The following is a 27,991-nucleotide window of genomic DNA, read 5'->3' as shown; positions in this document are numbered from 1 at the left end:
GATGGCTCACGTGCGCATGTCCATGATTCTGTGCGATAGAGGCCTGCCTCGCCTTTTCTCTCGCACCTATTCTTTACAGACATCCTTCGTTTCACATGAAAAAAGTTGTTATGGTTATTTTTGAGGGGCCGTTGACTAGATGAGACAGATAAGAAGAGAAATAGCTTTGTATCTCTATTTCTTGACTGAATAATCAACCACTCCCCGGTTATTGCATCAAGGCCCTGCCCCTCTGATTCCCGACCGGCTTCCTGTGTTTGTGCGGTTCTCACAAGCCAGGGAGTGAGGAGGAGCAGAACTGGGACTTGAGCGAGCGAAGGGCCGAGCTGCCACCTCAACATGGAGTAGCCTAGTGTCCTCGACAACAGTAGCGGATCACAAAGAGGAATACTCGAGGGGTTATTTTTTTTTACAAGGAGGCACCGCAAATGATACCACGTCAAAGATTCCACAACGCGAAGGAAGGATCGGTTTATATTTAAAAGATGGCGAACGACTCTCCGGCTAAAAGTCTGGTCGAAATAGACCTGGCTTCATTGCGGGTGAGTGGTGGACAAGGGCAGTGTCTTTTACTTAAAGATTAGGCTACCCCCAGATGTAATCTATTCCACAACAGTGAGTTAACGTTATATAAAAACAAAGCAAACAGTTTTACCCAATAAAATATGGATACATTTTCGGGGTTACCATTTCTGGGAGGCTTATTTATTTATTATTCGGATCGAGAGAAAGCTGTCGTGCTGCCTGGCTTTCCTTTGTTCGAAATGCTTTTGGCATGTTGTGGAGATCAGGGCGCAACAGCTGCGTTAATCTAGGTCACATCTTTGCAACAATTATTCAAAAGCATTAAAAAAAATGTTATTATGGTTGGGTAATTTTTWAATTTTTTGACTCGTTTCAGGATCCAGCAGGGATTTTTGAATTGGTGGAAGTGGTCGGAAATGGCACCTATGGACAAGTATACAAGGTTTGTTCCAATATATATATTATTTAATTCATCTGTGGCCTAATCTTCTATACTGATTTCTGACACTAGGTAACTAACGTTACATTGATGCAGTTTTGGCATTGATCATCGAAATGATCCAGATTTCATGCCTGTGTTCATGCTTAGATTCRTGTCAAGATGTCTCATCAGGACGTTTCTGTCATTGCACCCCTATAATCCCTGGTTGGATTGGTAAAGATGCAGATGTCCCTCTGTGTATTATTGCTTGTAAAAACATCTTTGGTGAAATATGGAAGGTAGCTCACACCACTCCATTAGCCCACGCTCCTCTGTTTCTCATCTTCTACCCAGGCTAGGCCTGTACGCTCAGTTGTTTCTAAATTGGGGGGGGGGGGTGTATTTTATTTTCCATGAATATTATAGATGGGTTTAGAAGTAAATGGCAACTGGGTTTGCAGACCAGTGTTGCTATGAGTGTTTTTAAAGTGCAGCACATGTCCTACATCACATCCTGCTGTGGAGAGAGGGGGAAAGGGAATAGACTCCTGCTGCCTGCTGATCCAGACTAGGACTGGCTTCATAGACAATTTGGTTAAGTAAAATATCATGTGTTACACAGCAGGCTTTTTYCCCATCTCTCAACCATCTGTTTCTTGGTGTCATGTTTCTCTGTGAAAATGATCATGGTGACTGTTTAAAGTAATTGTTGAAATGGACCTTTTTGGAGAATTTAGTGGGTTCCTTCTCTCGGATTTTGAGGATGAGTCTGACCCACTATTGGTGACCTGCCTCTCTTCCCTGTACCCTCCTGTTCAGTGGAAGGCCTGGCCTGTGTTTAACCCCTTCTTTCAAACAGTCAGGCTTGCAACACTGTGCAGAGCAGCTTGAAAACAACTGGAAAGTCTGTTAAGCAGGGTGGTTCACAGGGGCTGCGGTGTCCCTCCTGCCTGTGTCTTTTCTCTTAGCTCTCAGGAACAGGGTAGTCTGGACTCCTGACTGAGGAGAATCAACAGTGGTAGTCTGGATGTTCAAAGGTAAAAGCAGAACCATTCAGCTGATCCAACCCCGTGGAACAGAGGGCTTTAAAGACCAATGCTGTTTTCTTTTGGTCATGTGACCCCGTTGGTAATGGAAAACTTGCTAGCAAACGTCTTCCTTCCATGAACAGATGGCTTCATGGGCCTATGTGGAGAGAATGATTTACTTTTGGGCTTTTGTCACTCACTTTCATTCTCTTTACAAATTTCACCAAATGATAGACTACAGAGTTTATTGGAATTGGTGCATTAAAACGTTTACATCAAAGGCTCATATTATGAGCTATTATATGCTATCTTTCGCCATTTATAGTCAGGCAGAGCATCAGCCATTACCACACTGCATGGAATAGAATGGACGTCCTGCAAGAGGGCCCCGGGCTGGCTGTGTATGTGCCTGTTTAGTAACGCAAAATGGAGGACATCCTTGGTCTAATGATTCCAAGCAAAGCCAACTCGTCTGTGCTGATTTGAAAGATGGAGAACCAGGGGGATGTAGTTTTCTGATTCATACGTCCTCATATGCTATTCTGCAGACCGTTAGGTCTACATGCTCTGGTTTGCTGTACATTTTCACAACGGACAGTCCCAAAGCCATTGGATGTCAGAGGTTTACTGTATGCCAACCTCTAACCTACATAATTGTCATGCCAAATAAAGGCAGTTTGTTTCAATMAATTATTCCCCTTCCTCTAGTGAGACTGTACTGTGAACTGCACGTTATAAACTAGGCTAATATGTAGCCCAGTTATGTACACTACATGATCAAAAGTATGTGGACACCTGCTCGTTGAACATCTCATTGCAAAGTCATGGGCATTAATATGGAGTGTGTCCCCCCTTTGCTGCTATAACAGCCTCCACTCTTCTGGGAAGGCTTTCCACTAGATGTTGGAACATTGCTGCGGGGACTTGCAATCATTCACCAACAAGAACATTAGTGATGTCGGGCACTGATGTTGGGTGATTAGGCCTGGCTTGCAGTCGGCGTTCCAATTCATCCCAAAGGTGTTCGGTGGGGTTGAGGTCAGGGCTCTGGCAAGGCCAGTCAATTTCTTCCACACCGATCAACAAACCATTTCTGTATGGACCTCGCTTTGTGCATGGAGACATTGTCATGCTGAAACAGGAAAGGGCCTCCCCCAAACTGGTGCCACAAAGTTGGAAGCACATCATTGTCTAGAATGGCATTGTATGCTGTAGTGTTAAGATTTCCCTTCACTGGGACTAAAGGGCCTAACCGAACCATGAAAAACACCCCCAGACGGTTTTTCCTCTTCCACCAAACTTTACAGTTGGCACTGCACTGGGGCAGGTAGCGTTCTCCTGGCATCCGCCAAACCCAGATTTGTCCGGACTGCCAGATGGTGAAGCGTGATTCATCACTCCAGAGATTGTTTGCACTGCTCCGGAGTCCAATGGAGGCAAGCTTTACACCACTCCAGCCTACACCATTGCGTATGGTTATCTTAGGCTTGTGTGTGGCTGCTTGGCCATGGAAACCCATTTCATGATGCTCCTGACGAACAGTTCTTGTGCTGACGTTGCTTCCGGGGGCAGTTTGGAACACAGTAGTGAGTGTTGCAACTGAGGGCCGACAGTTTTTACGCACTTCAGCACTAGGCGGTCCCGTTCTGAGATTGTGTGGCCTACCACTTTGCGTCTAAGCCGTTGTTGCGTTTTGACATATCCACTTCACAATAACAGCATTTACAGTTGACCGGGGCAGCTCTAGCAGGGCAGATATTTGACGAACTGACTTGTTGGAAAGGTGGCATCCTATGACGGTGCCACGTTGAAAGTCACTGATCTCTGTAGTAAGGTCATTCTACTGCCAATGTTTGTCTATGGAGATCACATGGCCGTGTGCTTGATTTTATACACCTGTCAGCAACTGTGGTGGCTGAAATGGCCAATCCACTAATTTGAAGGGGTGTCCACATACTTTTGTGTGTATGTACTTTTTTCCCCCTACCTCATCAGCTGCCTGACTCCAATGATGGGTCAGTGCAGTAACACGGTTAGGTTAACCTATCAGTTAGATGTGTGGTCTGAATAAGGGGAGCTAGCTGGAACTAGTGGAGGAAGAGCAGCTGTCCTAGGCCCCAGACAGAGCCTGCATGGCCAGGCAGCTTCATTACAAAGCTGGTTTTGTCTCCGTGTGTCTGGCTTTCTTTGGGAACCACCACCAGACCCACAGAAAGGATGTGTTTATTAGTCGGGTCTCAAATGCTGAATAATCAACTAGCTCTGTTCCGGAAATATAACTTTCTATCTCTTTCTGTGAGGCTTTTCTTCTTCTTTGCGAAGCAGTTTTTCACCCATTCAAACCTCTCACAATAAGACAATCAAGCACAGTCTATTTCTTCTATTCAGAAGGCCCAGGACAATTTCTTGCATTGAATTCCAGTTTTGAAATGCATACTTTTTTTTGAGTCTAACTCATATGTCCCCCTTCCTTCTCTTTGTTATTTTCGTTTTCAAACTTTTTGTTTTGTAGGTATGTTTTCGTGACACTGTCTCGGATCCAGTCGCCACAGTCTGTTTGATGCAGCTAGCCCAGATGACATACAGTACCTCCACTGAATGGGTGACCTTTTMATTTGGAGCTTTTGACAGAAGCGGGTTGCAGGCACTCTAAGAACTGAAATGCCATATCACAGCCCCGTGCTGCACGATGTGGCTCTTCTGGATTCAAATGCCTGCAGTCAGTTACAGCAGCAGGGGCAAGGTGGCAGAGATTGTTGTCTGGGGCTAGTGCCAGGTTTAGACCTTACTGTTAAGCTCAGTGGTAGCTCGGGTTTAGATTGACTTGGCCAACCAGTTGAATGACCTCAGATAAGACTTGAAACTGTCAATGTGTGGGTGTGACAGTCAAGGGAAGATGACAATTTTATATGCTCACTAGGGATGCAAATTTCGGTAATACTTGCTGCCGACTAACACACCCTCATTAACCAGTCAACAAATGTAAAAAAAAAAATCAAAACCGTAAAAAGACGTGGCCAACGCAGCCTAGATCCCCGGTATAGCTCTCGTCTCCCCTAACCTGCTACTCACAATGTTTCAGAGATGTCAAGTTATGATGTCAAACAACCAATAATGCGTGACTCTGGTTCTTTTTCTGCGTTTGGTCCGGACTGCGTTCTCACCAGCAGCGAACCACACCACCGTACTAATTGAAACAGACGGAAACCACCCTTTTAGAGCGAACCACCGTGCGTTGTTTAGTACCAATAGTTTGGTTCGCTTGGACCTGTGTGAACTCTAAGTGAGTAAACGACCCAGTTTGGAAAAACCGCACCAAACCAATTTGGTGTGAAACCCCCCTTAGTTTCTAACAGACGTTCATCTCTCACATATGGAACCGCTCGCATTAGGTGAGCTGTTTAGAACTGTTTTCCCGCCAATTACATTTTGGCAAAAGATGGAAAATGGCGATTTATAGCTGCTTCATTACAGGAATTGCATGTTCAATAATAGGCTATAGCCTTTTGACTGCGAGGCGATGGGCTTGCTATTGTTGCATGTTTCCATGCAACAATAGCATTGTATTTCATATACCTTTGACTATTGGATGTTCTTATAGGCACTTTCGTATTGACATTCTAAACTCGGGAGTTGATAGGCTTGAAGTCATAAATAGCGCTGTGCTTCAAGCATTGCGAAGAGCTGCTGGCAAACGCAGGAAAGTGCTGTTTGAATGAATGCTTACAAGCCTGCTGCTGCCTACCACCGCTCAGTCAGACTGCTCTATCAAATATCAAATCATAGACTTAATTATAATATAATAACACACAGAAATACGAGCCTTAGGTGATTTAATATGGTAAAATCCGGAAACTATCATTTCGAAAACAAAACGTTTATTCTTTCAGTGAAGAAAGAACCATTCCGTATTTTGTCGAATGGGTGGCAACCCTAAGTCTCTAAATATTGCTGTTACATTGCACAACCTTCAATGTCATGTCATAATTATGTAAAATTCAGGCATATTAATTACGGTCTTTGTTAGGAAGAAACACAGTTTACTACGAGCCAGGCGGCTCAAACTGTTGCGTATACCCTGACTCTGCTTGCACTGAACGCAAGAGAAGTGACACAATTTTCCGAGTTAATATTGCCTGCTTACATGCATTTATTTTAACTAAATCTGCAGGCGTAAAAAAATATACTTGTGTGTATTTATTTTAAGACAGGCATCGATGTTTATGGTTAGGTACATTTGTGCAACGTATGTGCTTTTTTTCCGCGGATTTGCTTTTGTTAAATCATCACCCGTTTGGCGAAGTAGGCTGTGATTCAATGATAAATTAACAGGCACCGCATTGAATATATGCAACGCTTGACAAGCTAGTTAAACTAGTAATATCATCAACCATGTGTAGTTAACTAGTGACTTATGTTAAGATTGATTGTTTTTTTGATTGCAACTTACCGTGGCTCCTTTTGACGCTGCACTTGTGTAACAGGTGGTCAGCCTGCCACGCAGTCTCCTCGTGGATTGCAATGTAATCGGCGTCCAAAAAGGCAGATTACCGATTGTTATGAAAACTTGAAATCGACCCTAATTAATCGGCCATGCCGATTTAATCGGTCATCCTCTCGTTTCAAACAATTATACTGCCTGAAGCTCACGTTGCATGGTGGTTGGTGACTCATTGATAGCCTGCCTACCGATGACTATAGCCTATGCACTCGAATGGCAAACGAGCTTGAATTACGAGTTGAGATTGAGAAATAAAAATAGCAGCTCATTTTTAATAGTGTCCATCTCAACAACAAAAAATGGCGTGCGATTGCATTTAGAATAATTTGTTGCGCAATGACTGGGCTTCTAAAACCACAYGTTACAGTTCAGTACCAGCTTTTTGAGGTTCTCTCTCACTGTCGGACAGGTGATGGGCTATTCCGCTCCTCAAACTAGGCTTTGTATGCTGTGCGCATGTGATAAATAAGATGCATGATGTATAACGAAAATACACACACACTAATTTAATTCCACAAAATTATGCAAATGAAACAATAGACGGATAAGCAGTAAAATGTAGTTTCAACAGCACTTAACCATTAACAGCCCTAATCCTCACCTTGCACTGGAATGAAAGCTATTAGATACTGGTACTCACTAACATTTTTACAAGAGGCCCCTTCTCAAAATGGGCAATGTTGTGCTGCTATAATGTTACACTCAACTTTTCAAAATGGCTGATCCTTTAGTTGTGGATGCAATGGCTTAGGCTATTTCCCCCAATCACATTGTTGTATACCAAATCTTACTGCCAGCGCCCCCCTCCTTCTGGCTCTCAATATTTCTTAATGAATTGCTTATGATAAACCCTGGTACTAGTCCCAGTAAAAGCATTGAAATAAGAGGGAGGCTAAGGTCATGCTTGGTGGTAATGGCTTGCTGCAGCACTACAATCTCCCTGAACGTCGTTGACGTAGTGTTTGTGGGAACTCAGTCCTCTTCTCAATACCCACAAAGTGGCAGTGGTTCTTCCTCCCCTCTTCAGCATCCGGTGTCTTCATGGTGCTCCCCTAGCCACTGAACAATTGGCAATTGCCTCATTAAGGAGACGGTCGTCAGTATCCAGATGTGCACAGCTTTGTATGGTTGATCCAGACTGTATCTAGTGGTCCTACGTCTCAATACAGTTAGTTGTTGGATTTGCAGTGTTTTCATATTACCACCGTACATTTTATTAATCATTTCGACTACTACTATACAGGCATTGACCTCCCAGTCCCACTGTGATGGTAGGCTGAAAGCCTCTTCCTGCACTGACTGACTCCACAATGGGATTCTCAGATCAGTTTGATCTCTTTGGCTCCAGACCAGCTGGCACTGAGAGATGGGATGGAGAGCCCTCCGGTGCGTCTGAGAAGAGAATGATAGCGATAAAAACAAAACCTGAAGAATTCATTAAGTTCTGCCTTTGCGTGGTATGTGRGGGAGGATTCCCTCTACTGGGCTGTACAGAATGGCCATATATAGACCTAGTTAGCCAGCCACTCTGTCTGTCAGGCCTGCAGGGCTGTTGGTGCCCTGGCACTCTGATCCCTGGGACGTGCCAACCTCTCTTAAACATCATGCCTCTTCCCTCACCACCCACTGGCTTCTACTCTGCAGTCCATGTCAGGCCACTCTACAGGGATGCTGGGAGAATATACCCACAGTCCCATGGTGCTGGCAGCTCCTGTGACCTTATTCTTTTGCACTCCATTGCTTTCTTTCCCGCTCTCTCTCTTCTCTTGCCCCCTTCTCTCATTTTACCTGTGGGTAAACCATTTTACTTCTCCTGCTTGCTCATAACTTCAAATCATCCCCCTACCAGTCTCTCCCCCACTCTTTCGCTCCCTCGCCCATGTCTGCTTTGCCAGGGGAAGGACTTAGCAGGTTTGTGTGGACCCAGGGTGAGAGGTCTGCTGCAGCTCTAAATAGCTTGGCCCAGTTCTGTGATTGTAAGGTGCACACTGAAGGGTCACTGGTTCCAACACTCTGTTTGACACGGTGCCATGTCTCCGTGATGTAAACCCCCCCCCCCCCCCCCCCACGGTGCCATGTCTCCGTGATGTAAACCCCCCCACCCCACCCGCAGGTACAGAGGAAAGGTCATAGGTCATGGGCAGCATCAAATCCTCTTGTGCCAGTAATGCTGAATTGGACCCATACTGGACTAGCTTCCATATTGTATATGGGCTATAGCCTTCATACTGGCTTTGCTTAAACATTTCGTCTGTCCTAAAATGGCATCAGAAACTTGTTGGGATTTCAATTTCCTCACTTTAAGCTGTCTTTAATATTAAGGTTGAAGATCATTTTACACTGCTTCATTTTCCACAAATGAAAGGCAGACTATGTGAGAATGCTTCTCAGGACTTAAACACATGACATCATGACTTCACCATAGAGCAAGGTTTCACAAACTCGGTCCTGGGGCCCTCCCTGTTGCACGTTTTGGTTTTTGCCCCAGCACTACACAGCTGATTCAAATAATCAAAGCTTGATGATGAGTTTGTTGTTTGAATCAGCTGTGTAGTGCTAGGACAAAAACCAAAACGTGCACCCGGGTTGGGGGTGGGGGGCATGACCGAGTTTGGGAAACCCTGCCATTTAAAGGATGTAGATGTGCTAAACAAAGGAGAACTGCCGACAGTGACAGATGATGCAACACTGACGCAAGCACACCGGTCTGCCTCCTAATCGTCTAGACATCCCCAGTCTCTGCCCCTCCCTGTCTTTTCCTCCTCCTCTTCCCCATCTCTCCTCTCTGTACCACTTGGCCATCTTTACCCAGGCTGCCGTGTGGGTAGTGGAGGGAGTAGGCCAGGCAGGGCGTGGTGGTACTGTCTGTCCGTATGGAGGTGGGTATCCCCCAAGTAGTGCTGAGCGATTTAGTGCTTTTTGAGAGTTTTTGGTTCGATTATTTAAAAATAATCACTGTTTTCGGTATAATATTTTTGGGGTGGACATGAAATGCACTTTGCATTATGTGGGTTGAATGATGTAACACAGAATAAAACAATTAGTACAATTTCATGACATTTGTTTTATTTGACTATTTCATTCCAAGTCATCTAAGCTCTATAGAGCTGCAGCCTATGCTGTCTGACAAAATCACTATTTTAGTAGTTCATCAAAGTAAATAAGGCATACTTTTATGACTGCTTAATACTAACTAACAATGTCTTAGAATTTTTTTTTAAATTATACAATGGCGCAGCAGTTAGATCCAAAAATTCCAAGATGGCGCAGCAGTTAGATCTTTTTGTCCTGTGTAAATATTGTCTTTTTTGTATACATTTCAATATTTCTTTTTTCCATTTTCGGATTAAATATACCTTCCTGCAACCCGCCTCACCCAATGTGGTACGGATCTGCTATTTTTTTTATTTTATAACTGGAACCTCCATCAGGAGCTAGCCAGCTAATTAGCTACTAGCTATTTAGTCATTGTTATCCACTGCTAGCGGTCTTTACCTTTAGCACAGACACCAGTCGCGATAGCCCGGATAATACATGCCAGTCTGCACGGCGCGATATCAGCCCTGAGCATATCTGACTGCTTAATTTTTTCCCACTACGTCACCGGATTCYTGCCGCAAGTACTGGACCATTACACCGGATCTTCGCAGCTAGCTAGCTGCTACCGAGTGGCTATTGTGGCTAACGCCCTTGTCCAGAAGCATGCACCAGTTAGCCTCGAGCTAGGCCCATCTCCTGGCTAGCAAACGAAGTACACCAACTACAATACCTCTTGCCAATTTGGCCTGGACACTTTGTCGACACGGAGCCCCGCCGATCCATCACGACTGGTCTGCTGACGTAATTCAGCCATTGTGTTCTCAACCGGCCTCTGCCTCGTGGATGTTGTGAATATCCATCTGCTAGCCCTGGCCCGCTAGCCACCTGAACACTGTGTCTCCCGCTCGCCTAGCGTAGTAATCGACTACTGAACGGCTCCCTGTTTCATCTATTGCTGCTCATTGGACCCTATGATCACTCGGCTACACAGCTGATGCCTGCTGGATTGTTCATTAACACGGTACTTCATTTTGTTTTTGTCTGCCCCAACCTCGAACTCAGGCCCTGTGTGTAGCTAACTGACCCTCTCTGCCCATTCATCGCCATTTACCCGTTGTTGTTGTCTTAGCTGTTTACCCGTTGTTGTCTTAGCTCTCCCAATCAACACCTGTGATTGCTTTATGCCTCTCTCTGTCAATATGCCTTGTAAAACRTTGTTTAGGGCAGCTCTTATTGTTTAATTTTACTGCAGAGTGCCTAGTCCTGCTCAACATGCCTCAAATAGCCCCCTTGTCCCACCCCCCACACATGCCGAGACCGCACCTAGCTTAACTGGCGCCTCCAGAGATGCAACCTCTCTCATTGTCACTCAATGCCTAGGTTTACGCACACTGTACTCACACCCTACCATACCCCGTCTGTACACTATGCCCTGAATCTATCCTACCACGCCCAGAAATCTGCTCCTTTTATTCTGTGTTCCCAAAGCACTAGACGACCAGTTCTTATAGCCTTTAGTCGTACCCTCATCCTACTCCTCTTCTGGTGATGTAGAGGTTAACCCAGGCCCCGTGTGTCCCCAGGCACTCTTATTTGCTGACTTCTGCAACCGTAAAAGCCTTGGGTTCATGCATGTTAACATCAGAAGCCTCCTCCCTAAGTTTGCTTTATTCACTGCTTTCGCACTATCCGCCAACCCTGATGTCCTAACCGTGTCTGAATCCTGGTTTGGGAAAGCCATCAAAAATTCGGAAATTTCCATCCCCAATTGCAACAATTTCCGTCAAGACAGAACTGCTAGWGGGGGCAGAATTGTAATCTACTGTAGAGAGAGCCTGCCGAGTTCTATCATACTATCCAGGTCTATGCCCAAACAGTTAGAGCTTCTACTTTTAAAGATCCATCTCTTCAGAAATAAGTCCCTCACTGCCGTTTGTTATAGACCCCCCTCAGCTGAATTGATTGCCCCCCATCTATCGTCAGAATTCGTACTGCAAGRKGACATAAACTGGGACATGCTTAACACCCCGGTCATCCTACAATCTAAGATGCCCTCAATCTCACACAAATTATCAAAGAACCTACCAGGTACAACACCATATCCGTAAACATGGGCACCCTCATAGATATCATCCTGACCAACTTGCTCTCGAAATACACCTCTGCTGTTTTCAACCAGGATCTCAGCGATCACTGCCTCATTGCCTGTGTCCGTTATGGGTCTGCGGTCAAACCACCACCCCTCATGACTGTCAAACGCTCCCTAAAACACTTTTGCAAGCAGGCCTTTGACCAGCACAAAAACACCCTGGGGTGTACTGCACTAGCATCGCATAATTACATTTACATTTCAGGGAAGTCAGGAACCGATACACACAGTCAGTTAGGAAAGCTAAGGCTAGCTTTTTAAAACAGAAATTTGCACCCTGCAGCACTAATTCCAAAAAGTTTTGGGACACTGTAAAGTCCATGGAGAATAAGAGCACCTCCTCCCAGCTGTCCACTGCACTGAGGCTAGGAAACCACAGATAAATTCAAGATAATTGAGAATTTCAATAAGCATTTCTCTATGGCTGGCCATGCTTTCCACCTGGCTACCCCAACCCTGGCCAACAGCTCTGCACCCCTCGGGTAGCCTTCCACAAGCTTCCCACAATGATTTGGGTGAATTTTGGCCCATTCCTCCTGACAGAGCTGGTGTAACTGAGTCAGGTTTGTAGGCCTCCTTGCTCACACACTTTTTCAGTTCTGCCCACAAATTCTCTATAGGATGGAGGTCAGAGCTTTGTGATGGCCACTCCAATACGTTGACTTTGTTGTCCTTAAGCCATTTTGACACAACTTTGGAAGAATGCTTGGGGTCATTGTCCATTTGGAAGACCTATTTGTGACCAAGCTTTAACTTCCTGACTGATGTCTTGAGATGTTGCGTCAATATATCCACATATTTTCCTCTCCTCATGATGCCATCTATTTTGGGAAGTTCACCAGTCCCTCCTGCAGCAAAGCACCCCCACAACATCATGCTGCCACCCCCGTGCTTCACCGTTGGGATGGTGTTCTTCGACTTGCAAGCCTCCCTCTTTTTCCTCCAAACATAAAGATTGTCATTATGGCCAAACAGTTCTATTTTTGTTTCATCAGACCAGAGGACATTTCTACAAAAAGTACAATCTTTGTCCCCATGTGCAGTTGCAGACCGTGGTCTGGCTTTTTTATGGCGGTTTTGGAGCAGTGGCTTCTTCCTTGTTGAGCGGCCTTTCAGGTTATGTCGATATAGGACTCGTTTTACTGTGGATATAGCTACTTTTGTACCTGTTTCCTCCAGCATCTTCACAAGGTCCTTTGCTGTTGTTCTGGGATTGATTTGCACTTTTYGCACCAAAGTACGTTCATCTCTAGGAGACAGAACGCGTCTCCTTCCTGAGCGGTATGACGGCTGCGTGGTCCCATGGTGTTTATACTTGCGTACTATTCTTTGTACAGATGAACGCGGTACCTTCAGGCATTTGGAATTGCTCCCAAGGATGAACCAGACTTGTGGAGGTCTACAATTTTTTTTCTGAGGTCTTGGCTGATTTCTTTTTATTTTCCCATGATGTCAAGCAAAGAGGCACCGAGTTTGAAGGTAGGCCTTGAAATACATCCACAGGTACACCTCCAATTGACAAAAATGATGTTAATTAGTCTATCAGAAGCTTCTGAAGCCATGACATAATTTTCTGGAATGTTCCAAGCTGTTTAAAGGCACAGTCAACTTAGTGTATGTAAACTTCTGACCCACTGGAATTGTGATACAGAGAATTATAAGTGAAATCTGTCTATTAACAATTGTTGGAAAATGACTTGTGTCATGCACAAAGTAGATGTCCTAACTGACTTGCCCAAACTATAGTTTGTTAACAAGAAATGTATGGAGTGGTTGAAAATGAGTATTTAATGACTCCAACCAAAGTGTAGGTTAGAGTCAACCTCAACTGTATCTTCAAACTAAGGCAACCATGGCATCCGTGACAGGGAGAGGCATCCATCCATGATATTTTAGCTAGCTACATTTTCAGACATTACACTTTTCTAATTTCAACAAAGTCATTCTCATTTTAAGTTGGTGTACTGTTAGCGAGCTRGCTAACGTTAGCTGGCTGGTTCGCTAGCTAACGTTACGTGTATGATCTTATTATTTGTATCTCAGAGCCATTTGCTTTGCTAGTTATAGCCCAATGTTAGCAAGCCAAACATGGTTGATTAGCTACCTGTAGGGTAGTAACGTCATGAGTTGGGATTATGGTTCATTGTTTAGCTAGCTAGCAAGAGCACAGAATAATTGAGAAATTTACTAACGCTTAACACTCGTTTTTAATTTGGCTGGTGTCAGTAAACGGTGGCAAAAATAATTAAATTGTTGCCAGCAGCACAGTTGCAGGCACCAATGTTCTGGATAACATAAAAACAGCCTAACTAGCTCTGTTAGGGCGAGTAAAATGGTCAGTGAACGGTTCTCTCACTTTAGCCAGATAGCTTGACTGCTTGATTGTTAGAACAGAACTCTTCGATCAACACTTGAAGAGATGGGTGGGGCTAAAGCTTGAGGGTGTGAACGATGCTGAATGGGTGTAGACAAAGAGCTCTCCAGTAGGTTCCAAAATATTCAAAGGCCTTTTTCTCAAAAGTGAAGTTACAAAGTTATCAACTTTCATAGCAGAATTACTTTCCCATTGTTCCTCAAATGCAGTGTATGATATACAATTGTGTAGCTGTGTCTGTTTTTTGTTTTTTTACATTGGATAAAAGCAATTWWAAATTTTGCTACATAAGACCGAATCAAGGCGGTCGGTCACATATGGACTCGATCTTTTACCAAATAGGGCTATCTTCTGTATTACCACCCTTACCTTGTCACAACACAACCGATTGGCTCAAACGCATTAAGAAGGAAAGAAATGACAAACTTTTAACAAGGCAAATGCATTCCAGGTGACTACCTCATGAAGCTGGTTGAGAGAATGTCAAGTGTGCAAAGCCGTCATCAAGGCAAAGGGTGGCTACTTTGAAGAATCTAAAATAGAAAATTATATTTTGATTTGTTTAACACTTTTTTTGGTTACATGATTTCATATGTGTTATTTCATAGTTTTGATGTCTTCTATTATTCTACAGTGTAGAAAATAGTACAAATAAAGAAACCCTTGAATGAGTAGTTGTCAACTTTTGACTGGTACTGTATGTAGAATATTTACCCCCTACTACATCACACAGTTCAGGCTTGATCTGATTTATCTATAGAGAAACTGTGCATTGAGCTCAGAAAATAAATTAAATGGAACTCTTATAATTGAACCGACGTCAGTCAATTAATTGTTTAAAAAGCAAAAAATAATTGCCATTTTGGTTAACAGCACTACCTCCCAGGACAAATTGTGTAATGCTGGTCCCATATGGGAGGACCTAGCACACTAAAGGCTGCCTGGCCAACCCAGGAGGAGGAGTTAGAGGGAGCATCGGAGCGAAGCAGCAGTGATAATGCTTGCCTGGGGTCCATTTTGGCTCCTTGTTAATCCACTACGCCCTTTGGTATTCCCAGATCCTCCCAGTCTGCTAATAGTTGTCGGTCAGATCTGTTTAACTCCAAAGTGGTATGGGCGAGGGACCAAAATGGAACCAGTATGAAGAAAAGTGAAAGATCCTCTTGAACATCATACTCCTATAAACAGATCTATATTTAGGTAACACCTGTAGGTGTGGGTAGCTTTGGAAACATCTCTGTGAGGTGCTCCAAACAGCCCTGTTGCRCTCCAGTACACAGACCTGTTAATGTGCGCTATGCAGCAGGAAGCTAACCGTCCTGCTCACAGTTATATGGTACTAGCTGTGGGTTAACCGCTATTTATAGCCTAGCCTTCCACAGTTGGAGGCACAATTGTAGGTTAGTATGCTGGGAATGGGAGTGGAGGGCCATARGCAGTAGGCATGTCTCAGTGGGTTAACCCCATGGTGTTTGCACAGATTATATTCCAGCTCCTATTACCCTCTCGGGTACAACAATGAATGTACCAATCACAGATCGCCACTTTAATCTCTRATCTAGCAAGGTCGTATAGGTATTTGGTACTACGCTGGAAACCTTGCCTTCAATTCCGTTTGAGCACACAGACCAGTGATGGACAGCTATTGGAGCCTATCCCTCTGGGATCAGCTGGTCTGGTGTTGAATGTGTCACCCACTCTGTGGCAGTGCCAAGGTCTTACCCTGTGTCACAGAGGCCGTGTCGGACTCGACAGTTCATGCAGCTTTAGTGTTCTGATCAATGGAATTCCCAACGCGTCATGCATCTACACCTACATTTTAAATATGTCTACCGTATCCGGATTCCCTTTCCCTGCGCTTTACTCAAATGTCAGAAAGCATTCTATAAACGGTGGGATAGGCAAAATATGATAACCCAACTGATGGCAGAAGCTAACTACTGTAGCTAACTAGCCAGATAACCTCTGTAGCTAGCAAGCAACACTAAAGGGATTGCAAATGGATTAGCATAACTCTAGCCAAACCCAAAATGTTTTTTTCTAAATATTAGATAGGTGGCTAGTTTTTGAGGCCAGGAAACCTAGTCCTCACATGCTAGGAATGTATTTCCTCCACCGTTATAATGAAAAGGTGCCTCAGTCCCAAACACAAGAGTTCTGGAGTGCTGATGACGTCGCACACTGTATGCACTTTTGGTAGCCTGAATGTGTCCAGGCTGAGGTGAACACAATCAGACCACAAAGCGACTTTTGTGCGTCTAGACCCGTCTTTTCAATGTGATCTTTGTATTCTGATAGCAGAAGTCGCATGTAAGTGTAGACATGACCTGATGTACCTAGTAGTCACCATCAGGCCACAGTGTAGGGACAGACTATGTGTGTGTTCCCTACACACACAGTCCGGGGCAGCTCTTTTGTCTGTTCTCCCTCCCTGCRCTGGCCCTCGCTCTAATGGCTGTCAGCAGACCCACACAGCCCCTGGGCTGTCCATACCACTGCCTGAACACAACTATGCTTTGTGTGTGCGTGAGGAGTGATCCGTTGAGCTACCTCATTATCATACAGGGGTGAGGCGAGACACAAAAGCCCCTTGCGAACGAGACAGCGTTCCCATCCTGGGCTGGAGCCCAGTCTGAGCATCAACAGACTTTCCCTTTGGTGTCAGGTTTCTCACTTAGCACCTTGTCAGTTCTATCCGCAAACAAGCAGGTGAAATGCACCACACTTTGGTTCTATTGAACGCAACTCAGTTTTTATGGTTGATACTCTATTAGGAATTTAGAGTCACCTCTTCCATTGAGACCATTTAGTGCTGAAGGAAAACAAGTCGTTTTGTGTTGTAGTGGAGGCCGGTACTGTAGCAGCTGCACTGTGATCAATAGCAGCTGCATTATTGACTGGTCTCTCCTCTCACAGACAGCTCAGCTTTGGCTGGCTTCTCGACTGGCTTAAAGTGGCTCCACTCCTTCAGTCTCTCGCTGACTCTGTCACGTGTTGCTCTATATCTGATCAGAGAATGCACTGACATCTACATACTGTACCATGGAGTAAACTACAACCTCTCCCCCATCTCTTTTCACCTCTGTCTGTTCTTTCTGCCCCCCCCCAATCCTCAGTGTCTTCTGGTGGTTGTAGGAAGTCGGGTCAGCAGTGGGTCATTTGGCTGGTATGGTAGCAGATACAGTATAGACAGGGTCTGTTAGTGAGGTAGGGTCAGCGGTGGGTCAGTTGGCTGGTATGTGTAGCAGATACAGTATAGACAGGGTCTGTTAGTGAGGTAGGGGCAGCAGTGGGTCAGTTGGCTGGTATGTGTAGCAGATACAGTATAGACAGGGTCTGTTAGTGAGGTAGGGGCAGCAGGGCGTCAGTTGGCTGGTATGTGTAGCAGATACAGTATAGACAGGGTCTGTTAGTGAGGTAGGGTCAGCAGTGGGTCAGTTTCCTGGTATGTGTAGCAGATACAGTATAGACAGGGTCTGTTAGTGAGGTAGCGGTCAGCAGTGGGTCATTTGGGGCTGGTATGTGTAGCAGATACAGTATAGACAGGGTCTGTTAGTGAGGTAGGGTCAGCAGTGGTCAGTTGGCTGGTATGTGTAGCAGATACAGTATAGACAGGGTCTGTTAGTGAGGTAGGGGGCAGCAGTGGGTCAGTTGGCTGGTATGTCGTAGCAGATACAGTATAGACAGGGTCTGTTAGTGAGGTAGGGGCAGCATGGTGGGTCATTTGGCTGGTATGTGTAGCAGATACAATATAGGACAGCGGTCTGTCAGTGAGGTAGGGTCAGCCAGTGGGTCAGTTGGCTGGTATTGTGTTTACAGCTATGAGTTACAGGCTCTGGGGCCATCTCGTGCTGCTGCCTCACTTAGACCATTTCTCTCTCACCACTGCTCATCTGGTTTGTGTTGAGAAGAGGGGCATCAATATACGTTCCTGATCTGTGTGTTTATGGCTTTCCCTTTGTGTGTGTGTGTTGTGTGAAGAGAGGCATTGCCTGAGTAGCCTAGCCTATACATTGCCTGCCCTAAGGGGATTAGCTCGTCACCCAATGCCTGTACCCCCCCCCCCCCCCCCTCTACCACACCCCCCTCTCCCTGCTCAAATGTCACCTTACATCTTCATCTGACCACCTCCCCCATGGGACTAATCAGCCCTCCATTACCAGCCAGCTCACCTCCCTTTACACTGCCTTTGATGTGCTGGGCCAACCTTTATTTCAGCTAGGTTATTTAACCAGGTAGGCAAGTTGAGAACAAGTTCTAATTTATAGTTGTGACCTGGCTAGTTTGTTGTGAGCTATCTTATTACCATGTATGATGATCTAATGTGATTTCACCATTCTGTCATTCATCTGGGCAGCTCCACCTCTTGTGGGAGATATGTTGCCAGGGAATCGTTGAGAAGGATGACTGGGGAAGGAGTGCGATTTGCTTCTGGTTTTACTGGATGAATGCAGAAGAACAGCGGAGAGGGTTTCAGTGATGTTTAGAGAGACTGTGTTGAACGGCCTACTAGCTAATAGTGTGATCTGTCTTCCTCTGGTTGTAGTCTGTTTAAGGAGTGGGGAGGTTGTCTTTACGCCTACTGCGATCTAGTATGAGAGTTGGAGAGAGGCCAGCACATCTGGCCGTGGTTAGGGGCTTTATGGAGTGTCTGGTGCTGCCTGCTCAGTGATAACCCGTTGCTTCAGGTAACCTCTCCAGGGCCACCGTATCAGACCAGGGGCCTCGGGGCCCCTCGGTCAGTCAGCTCCTGCCCTGGCTGCTGTCTCCGGACAGGGCCCATGTAGCTCAGCTCCAGCAGGTTGGGATTGGAGGATGGGGCTTGAGGTGAGGTGATTGTTTGTTGTGTGATAGTGGAGAGRGGTTTTGGACTCATATGGGAGAGGGGCCTGGCTGGAGCAATGGGGGCCCCCCTAAAGCCTTGTCTCACACCGATTGGTTGAGAGATCATCCTCCACTTCCTGTCTATAGCCTACATTCTTTCCTGCTTTATTTTGTAGTCCACCCCGCCCCATGACCTGAATCTGAGAAATGAGAAATCAGTGAGCACAAAAATACATTCAYGCACGAATTGGCCTAAATATCCAACAAKGTTACGGTGATTCCTCTTCATTTACCGGATGAAACCGTCATTTGTTCCAAAGATTGTCACCCAAGCGTCATGCTTAAGGACTGCGTTCTCTGGGCTCACAGAGGAGTGGGGGGCCGCAGGGGGTGAAAACTGAACCTCTCCAATGCACCTGTGACCTTTCACCTCGACCAAAGGCTTGTGTGTCTCGACGGGGACTCGAGTTATAAGTAATGTCACTGATGTTTTTATGGACAGTGGCCCCGGGATCAAAGTTGACAGGATTATAAATCCAGAGAGTAAAGAAATGAAGGCTTTTGTCTCATCCGTAGCTGGAGAGAATAAGCTGCTTGGCTTTTGTCATTAACCCCGCATATTTTCAATTGATTGTGGAATGTTCATTCAAAATAGTCTAGATGGAGATGGTCCAGAGACGGTCGTGTGTGCGCATTTATACGCGTCTTGTTCAGATACACAGCTGCTTCTATCATCAAAAACAATACTGCTTTAGCCGCTATCATGCGCACTGCAGCCCCACAGTAGTGGAAATCCCCATTTTGGTTTCTATCCGGATAATTATTAGCAGCTTTTATCTGTTTTGAGGGGTTTGARACTGARRGAGRGTAAGAKACTATTTCTGTCTCTGTTTATGTAAGGAGTGACTGGTGCTGAGAGAGGAGGACTGTGGGAATGTTTGTTCAGCACAGACATCGTAGCCCCAGTCCATGTCTGTCTGTKTGGATGCTAGTGATTGTTCTGTGTCTATGCTAGGCTTAACCAGCCACATGACGGTACACAGTGGACTGAATMAAAGTGATGATGGTTGTCTATGGAAAGAACTCTTACGGTTGGTCACCTGTAGGCCACTAWGTACAYAGCTAASATGGGATTTACTGTAWGAAGGCATGTTTTGCAAGTTCAAGTSGCGCRCACACACACTTATTAAYCCTCTAACCCAGCTGATCAGTGTATTACTGTTACCCTCGGTTGACCTCGTGATGACTGACCTGCTATCTTCTCCTTTTCTCTTCGTCTCTACAGGGGAGACATGTCAAAACTGGACAGCTGGCCGCCATCAAGGTCATGGACGTCACAGAGGTAAACCAGACTAACTGGAACACCGTGTGTGTGTGTGTGTGTGTGTGTGTGTGTGTGTGTTCAAAGAGGATGTTACATGGCCAGGTCTATTGGTGAACCAATGTAGTCTGAAGCTGAGATGACCTTTCACATTTCAAACTGCCCACTCTGCCTGTTTATTTGTCAACCAGGGCTTTCCGATCATCTGACCATTGTCTTATTTGGGCCTCAGATTAAAGGATAAATGGCCTAATGTCAGGTGGCTTTGCAGGGTTATTACAGTGAGATTGACGCAAAGGGCCTTACCCATGGTTTTGAAAGTGTCTTAGCCTAATAAAAAATATAATTAATATACATTTTTATTTCTGTGAGAAAAAAATACCTTTAATTGGGAGAAGTACAAGCTCTTGATGTATTTTATCCTTCGATATACACTATGTATACAAAAGTATGTGGACACAGTGGATTTGGCTATTACAGTGTATAAAATCAAGCACGCAGCCATGCAATCTCCATAGACAAAAATTGGCAGTAGATTGGCCATACTGAAGACCTCAGTGACTTTCAACGTGGCACCGTCATAGGACGTCACCTTTCCAACAAGTCAGTTTGTCAACTTTCTGCCCTGCTAGAGCTGCCCCGRTCAACTGTAAGTGCTGTTATTGTGAAGTGGAAGCGTCTAGGAGCAACAACGGCACAGCCGCAAATCAGTAGGGCACTCACAGAACRGGAGAGCTGAAGCGCATAGCGTGTAAAAATCGTCTGTCCTCGGTTGCAWCACTCACTACTGAGTTCCAAACTGCCTCTGGAAGAAACGTCAGCACAAGAACTGTTCGTCGGGAGCTTCGGGAAAGGTGTTTCCATGGCCGAGCAGCTGCACACAAGCATAAGATTATCATGCGCAATGCCAAGCGTCGGCTGGAGTGGTGTAAATCTCGCCGCCATTGGACTCTGGAGCAGTGGAAACGTGTTCTCTGGAGTGATGAATCACGCTTCACCGTCTTGCATTCCAACGGACGAATCTGCCAAACCCAGATGCAAGGAGAATGCTACCTGCCCCAATGCATAGTGCTAACTGTAAAGTTTGGTGGAGGAGGAATAATGGTCTGGGCCTGCTTATCATGGTTCGGTTAGGTCCTTTAGTTCCCGTGAAGGGAAACCTTAACACTACAGCATGCAATGACATTCTTGACGATTCTGTGCTTCCAACTTTGTGGCAGCAGTTTGGGGGAGGCCCTTCCCTGTTTCAGCATGACAATGCCACCGTGCACAAAGCGAGGTCCATACGGAAATGGTTTGTCGGTCGGTATGGAAGAAATTGACTGGCCTGCACAGAGCCCTGACCTCAACCCCATCGAAAACCTTTGTGAGGAATTGGAACGCCGACTGCGAGCCAGGCCTGATCGCCCAACATCAGTGCCTCACCTCACTAATGCTCTTGTGGGTGAATGGAAGCAAGTCCCCRCAGTAATGTTCCAACATCTAGTGGAAAGCCTTCCCAGAAGAGCGGTGGCAGTTGTAGCAGGAAAGAGGGGACCAACTTCATATTAACGCCCGTGATTTTGGAATGAGGTGTTCGACAAGCATGTAGTGTAGTGGTCTTGTAGTTAGCCAACTCCTCATTTAGAATATGCTAGTCTACATGGAAATTCTTTGAGGTCCTGTCTACATTTCAGGAAGAACTTTGACTTCTCCGTAATCAGCCGCTCGTAAATCTCAGTATAATAAGCAGAGATCATTACAGCTAAAGCCAGCAGGATGTTTTATGGCTAAATTACGTCATTTTGAGGCAGGCAGGCAGGAGGGCAGCCCTTTGCGCTTTCTGTGGCATTCTGCTTTTATCTACTGAAATAGGACCTCCCAGTGAATATGGAACTAGCTGGACCACCCACACACACATACCCTAATGAGACCCCCCCCCCCCATCCCAAGGGACTTGTGGTTAGTTTTATGATATAGCCTTTGCAGTATAGGCCATGTGGCCCATGTCGTTTAACATAACGTTTACTCTTAAAAATTGCCTAAGTAAAATTCTCAATTCCGTTGCATGCCAATGTGGTCATTCTGGTTCTAGACCAGTTTCTCTGTTCTTATGCCCTGACTTGCCCCCCTGCCTGCCACTCCCTGCTGACTGTCATGATTAAGGCTCTGATGATGTGTTGCCTAACCGTTTCCTGCCATGGGTGTCATAGGGCATGTCTCACCTGGTTTCCACTAGTTACCCCAGCCACAAAACCAAAAAGGTATATCGTTAAAAGGCATGAAAACAAAAATGAGTTTTTTGGTCTTAATTTAAGGTTAGGCATAAGGTTAGCTTTGTGGTTAAGGTTAGGCTTAAAAATTAAGAAGAGAAATTGTAGAAATAGGTGGTTTGTTACTTTGTCTGTGGTAACTAGTGACGACCCACTCCAMCCCCCGGTTACGTGGTCATACACCTGTCCTGATATAGCCTCTAGTCTATGATATGAGGGATATATGTAGAGATTTCACCACTATAGGCTATGAATGACTCTTGCTTCACCCTGCCAGGTAGAAGAGCACCTGTTATCTCAACAGCAGCTCTCTGTTGTCCTGACAAACTGTTACTGTTGCTGAGAGAGGGAGAGGTGGGCATGGCAGTCCTGGGCTGTACTATTAGCCTGCTCTGCTCTCCCACTAAGCAACTGCCGGGGCGGCAGGTAGCCTAGGAGTTAGAGCGTTGGACTAGTAACCGAAAGGTTGCAAAATCGAATCCCCTAGCTAACAAGGTATAAATCTATCGTTCTAACCCTGAAYAAGGCAGTTAACCCACTGTCCCTAGGCCGTCATTGAAAATAAGAATTTGTTCTTAACGGACTTGCCTAGTTAAATAAAGGTAAAATAATTATGCCTGGCCATGCTGTGTATTGTTTTAACCTTTGACCTACATGGTGCTGCGTTAACCGCTTGAATGATAATGATAATTGAATGATCATTTCTGTCTAAATGGAAAATGACATACCCAAAAGTGAATCCCCCCTCGTTTTTGTCCCAGTGATTGTCAGGAATGCTCAGCCAGCCGCCTGTTCACAAACAGCTGCAGGAAAGATGGGAAAGAGGGAGGGCTAGAGGGGGAGCAAACGAGAGGGAATGCAGCAATAMGGCTGCCTGCACAGCCAACAGACAGCCTCTACTTGCTGGCACTGGAAGGGTCTGGTGGAAGAGAACTGTGTGCGTGTACCTACGTCCATCTTTAAACACACCACCACCGTCACAGTAACTGCATCGCTCTTCACTAATGTCCCCATCGTTCAGGCTCCTCCTTTCCACCAGGGCTTTCTGTAAGACAAGGGGTTTAACACTCGCGGTGTGTCAGTTACTGTCACTGTTAATCATTGTCAAGTTGTTGCAAAGGAAGAGATTAAGCTAATGGTGGGGTGACCTTTTGTTGTTTTCCTCACGGTTTTCATGTGAGGTGGGGGAGGGAGGATGTTTTTGTGTGGGTGTATGGGTTTTGGATGTGTAAAACCCCAGTGATTTGAGGGGGTGTATGGGGATATCACACTGAAATCATATTCTTCTGCTGAAAAGCCAGATTTTTAAAATGCTTATCTCCTGTAATTGGAAATAAATGTGTAGGCATGGGCTCTAATGGAATTCCAGTTGTTTAGCTGAGGAGATTTGATATATACATGTACAGTCGTATTAGGGATGTGACAAATGAAATAAATTTGAGCGTTTAAATAAAATCGCTTTTCTGTAAAAACAATATGAAAAAAATAACAATTTCCAAGTCAATTAACAATGCTGCTGTGCTACTGCCAGCAACGGTTTGGGTCTCATGGTTAGTCCCTTTCCAGATGGTTAAGCATTGCACCTGTACTTCCTTCCACCTTGCAAAGTTTGCATTTCCTTCTCATTTAACTTMTCAAAGTATTGCCATACAGGGCTTAGCTGCTGTCGCTTGCCTTTCTCTGCCATTTTTCCAACCGTTGATGACGTGATGTTGGGTAGTCGACTCCAAATTAATTGATTCCTTGACACCTTGCACGTCGACTCCCATGTCAAGATTGACTCCTAAGATTCAGTATTTTTTTTGAATTGAGGAGACTGATTAGTCGCCGTAATTCCGAGAAGAACACTCGCATCTTTCATAGTGAGGGATGGAGAGAGAGGAGTGGGGCACATTATAGGTAGGTCGGCCACCAGGCAGACAGTCAGAACCGTGCACTAGGCCTATCTATCGGCAATCAAAAGCAGTGTCTCACAATGGAATGCGGTACACACTCGCATCATTAGAGAAGAGAAAGAGCAGGCGAGCCAGGGAGAGGGTGGAGGGGGCCGGCAGAACCGGGCTCATATGTCTTGGGAATCTGTCTCTCGCAATGTCTTGTCTTCCTTGATTCGCAAATTCACCAAAGTAGTCTAAAGTTCGCCTCTTCCCCTCTGGTTTTAGTTAAATTACACAACTTTCCCCAGGACTTTATAGCCTATAGTCTAGTTATGCTATAACACGGAAAATAATATTTAACTGCACTGTGTTTTTTAATTTTGTGKAAGGAAAATGTTTCTGTTTGGGATTTTTCTTAATGTTAAGGATCTCAATTTAGTTTAATTCACACCCCTAAGTCTTAGAGATAGGTTACAGATAGTATAATGGATTCTGTCTGCCATGGACCCCCCCCCCCCCCCACACACACACAATGAGATACACACACATCATTAATACCCAAACAAAGAAGTCGTTAGAGCAGTGTGTGTACTGCGTAGCCGAGATGTCACATTGTTTACGGGCCGTGGATGAATGAGGGTTTAATACCCCCCTACAAAGGCACTTATCAACCCCCGCGAGACTTGACCTTTGTGGAATGTGGGAAATGATTGACTATTATACATCTGTAACCATCCACACACGATAGTGATTTTCCTATGACGTCTTCCTCCCCCGGCCTTCTCTCTTTATCTAATGACTAATGGTGTCTGTGTGCCTGTAGGATGAGGAGGAGGAAATCAAACTGGAGATCAATATGCTCAAGAAGTACTCCCATCACAGAAACATTGCCACGTACTACGGTGCTTTTATCAAGAAGAGTCCCCCGGGGCATGATGACCAACTGTGGGTGAGTATCTAGCAGGAGTGTTTCCCAATGGCTGAATAATCAGAACTGGTAAATCTGCAGCAGCATGAATCAGAGCAATATCCCTAAGTCTTCTACTGTTTTGACTCTCATTTAGCCTTAGAAGTGCTTATGTAGGCGTCTGACTGAGTATTGTGTGTGTCCTGTAGCTGGTGATGGAGTTCTGTGGGGCGGGCTCCATCACAGACCTGGTGAAGAACACTAAAGGCAACCAGCTCAAGGAGGACTGGATCGCCTACATCTCCAGAGAAATCCTCCGGGTGAGCCTGTCCTCCGGCCCCCTCCATCCCCTCTTTCCTTTCACCTTCTATCTTCAGTCTCCTTGTTCATTGTGTAATAATATGTTAATAGAAAGTCTTTACCCTCCGCTACTTCAATGCTCTGGTCTTAGACATGTGGTCTCACGTCTACACACCTCCCTCTCCTCCTCTTCTTCAGGGACTGGCCCACCTGCACGCCCACCACGTCATCCACCGTGACATCAAGGGACAGAACGTCCTGCTCACAGAGAACGCCGAGGTCAAGCTTGGTGGGTGACAATATGTTTTGTACGTTACGGACAACAACCCTGTTTGGGCTAACCCTTGGGATTCCAAAATCACGGCTATTTTAGCCAGTCACCTAGTCTAGATGTTTACTGCAATGCAGTTGTATATAACTAGTTTCAACTTCTGATTGGTTGTCTTGCAGTGGACTTTGGCGTGAGCGCCCAGTTGGACCGGACGGTGGGGAGGAGGAACACATTCATCGGGACTCCCTATTGGATGGCTCCCGAGGTCATCGCCTGTGACGAGAACCCTGAGGCCACCTACGACTACAGAGTAAGACCCTCGYCCTCTTCCACACAGTACTCCGACGTTTTAGCCATGATTTGAACCTGCCACTTATGTCCTCCTTGACATCTGTAGCTACTGGTAACTTTAGCAACTGCTATGATGTGGGGTAGAATGCAAGAGTCTGCTTGGTAGAGTATGTTGCGCTTCAGTGTCTGATGTAGTGAGGGTGTTGCTATGTCTGATGCCTCTCTCACTGTGTCTCCTCTTCCAGAGTGACTTGTGGTCAACTGGAATCACTGCCATTGAAATGGCCGAAGGAGCTCCTCGTAAGTACCTGCCTATCCCCAGGTCACACCTCTATCGTCTCTTTTAGATGGCAGCTCTATTGGTTCCTTCTGCCCTTGGTCTTTGCTTTTCTCCCTGTCATGTTTATACTGATCCCCTCTGGTGTGTGTGTGTGTTCACTTCCAGCACTGTGCGACATGCATCCGATGCGAGCACTCTTCCTCATCCCAAGGAACCCTCCCCCGCGACTCAAGTCCAAGAAGTGGTAAGTTACCAAGATTCTGTCAGCTGGGNTGCATCCGATGCGAGCACTCTTCCTCATCCCAAGGAACCCTCCCCCGCGACTCAAGTCCAAGAAGTGGTAAGTTACCAAGATTCTGTCAGCTGGGGTTAGAGGTCTCCTCTCTCGCTCTCCTCCCTCCTCYYCCTCTCTGAACAGCTGTGGCACATGTGAGGAAGGCCTGTTGGCTCACGGCGAGGCTCCTCAGCCCWCGTTCAGGGGGAAACTCAACCCTCTGAGACTTTTCGCTGGCAGCGGTGTATTTACTATTATGACCGCTTTTCTTCTGAGACGGGTTTTTCTCAGAATATTCATTGTATATAAGTTATGAAAGGCTCACTGGATTTCTGTCTAAATGGATAAAACAGGATCTTCCTATTTCAGACTTGTAGCTTCTCAGGCTCTTTTGACGGTTGGTTTAGTTTCAGTCTGTCATTTGTTGTCTTGTCAGTGGGTTGTGGAAGATGGATTTATTTTATGTCAGACAAAAAGGCCCAAAAAGTTGCGTATTACCACCAGTAAGCATGTAGCCTATCTCATTAGCGGCATCTGTCTTGACCACTGTCTCTTTCTCCCGCCCCCTCTACACCCCCCTCCCCCTTCCTCTTTCAGGTCTAAGAAGTTTTGCAGCTTCATCGAGGGCTCCCTGGTGAAGAACTACAACCAGCGCCCCCCCACCGAGCAGCTGCTCAAGCACCCGTTCATCAGAGACCAGCCCAACGAGAGGCAGGTCCGCATCCATCTCAAAGACCACATTGACCGCACCAAGAAGAAGAGGGGGGAGAAAGGTGAGTCTGCCTCTCCCTGTTTAATCACAGAGTCTTAAAGTAATACTGTGAATATGATGATAATGCCCTATTAGTGTAAGAGCTGTTTGAAAAGACCGCCAGAAATTTCTGCCTGTTTTGGTGGGATGGAGCTTTTGCCTACCTGGTGAAATCACCAGGYGGTGAATTAGTTAATAGGCCAATGAGAGAGTTCCAAACCTCTCTGCCAAGAACAGCACATTTTCCCCACTCAGACCACTCCCAGATACTTCTAGCAAAATTCTACCTTGAGAATTTTCTCTTTGATAAGAAGCTATTTTTGTGTATTTTCGACCATTTTAATTGAAAATAATCACTGTAAGGTACTTAATTGTTACCCAGAAATGATTTGATGTTGAGATAAAAACATCTGCATTGGGCCTTCGTGTGCTTTACATTTACACTGAATAGCCCATGTTTCTACATCTTGCCACACTGTCCACGTCTTGTTCTTCAGATGAGACTGAATATGAGTACAGCGGGAGTGAGGAGGAAGAGGAGGATGCTGGAGAGCAAGAGGGAGAGCCTAGGTAATGTCTTAGTGTTACATGTTGATGTACACAGTT

General features: G+C 45.5%; 1 protein-coding gene across 1 annotated transcript in view; it reads left to right on the top strand.

Annotated features, from left to right (window-relative positions):
- Positions 1 to 22: 22 nt before the first annotated feature.
- Positions 23 to 27,991, top strand: part of LOC112074135 (mitogen-activated protein kinase kinase kinase kinase 4) — a gene marked incomplete at its 3' end in the record, with an annotated part of 32,955 nt that continues 4,986 nt past the window's right edge. Inside the window, 11 exon segments of the mRNA XM_070440396.1 lie at positions 23 to 542; positions 902 to 967; positions 20,147 to 20,203; positions 25,135 to 25,260; positions 25,428 to 25,538; positions 25,717 to 25,807; positions 25,969 to 26,099; positions 26,326 to 26,380; positions 26,526 to 26,604; positions 27,232 to 27,407; positions 27,883 to 27,970. Of these exon segments, the coding sequence (XP_070296497.1) occupies positions 486 to 542; positions 902 to 967; positions 20,147 to 20,203; positions 25,135 to 25,260; positions 25,428 to 25,538; positions 25,717 to 25,807; positions 25,969 to 26,099; positions 26,326 to 26,380; positions 26,526 to 26,604; positions 27,232 to 27,407; positions 27,883 to 27,970 (1,037 nt within the window).

The sequence above is a fragment of the Salvelinus sp. IW2-2015 genome, unplaced genomic scaffold (genome assembly GCF_002910315.2).
Source record: "Salvelinus sp. IW2-2015 unplaced genomic scaffold, ASM291031v2 Un_scaffold2508, whole genome shotgun sequence".
Lineage (NCBI taxonomy): Eukaryota > Metazoa > Chordata > Actinopteri > Salmoniformes > Salmonidae > Salvelinus > Salvelinus sp. IW2-2015.
Note: the sequence above shows the minus strand (reverse complement) of the source record. Positions and strands in the feature narration are given on the sequence as shown.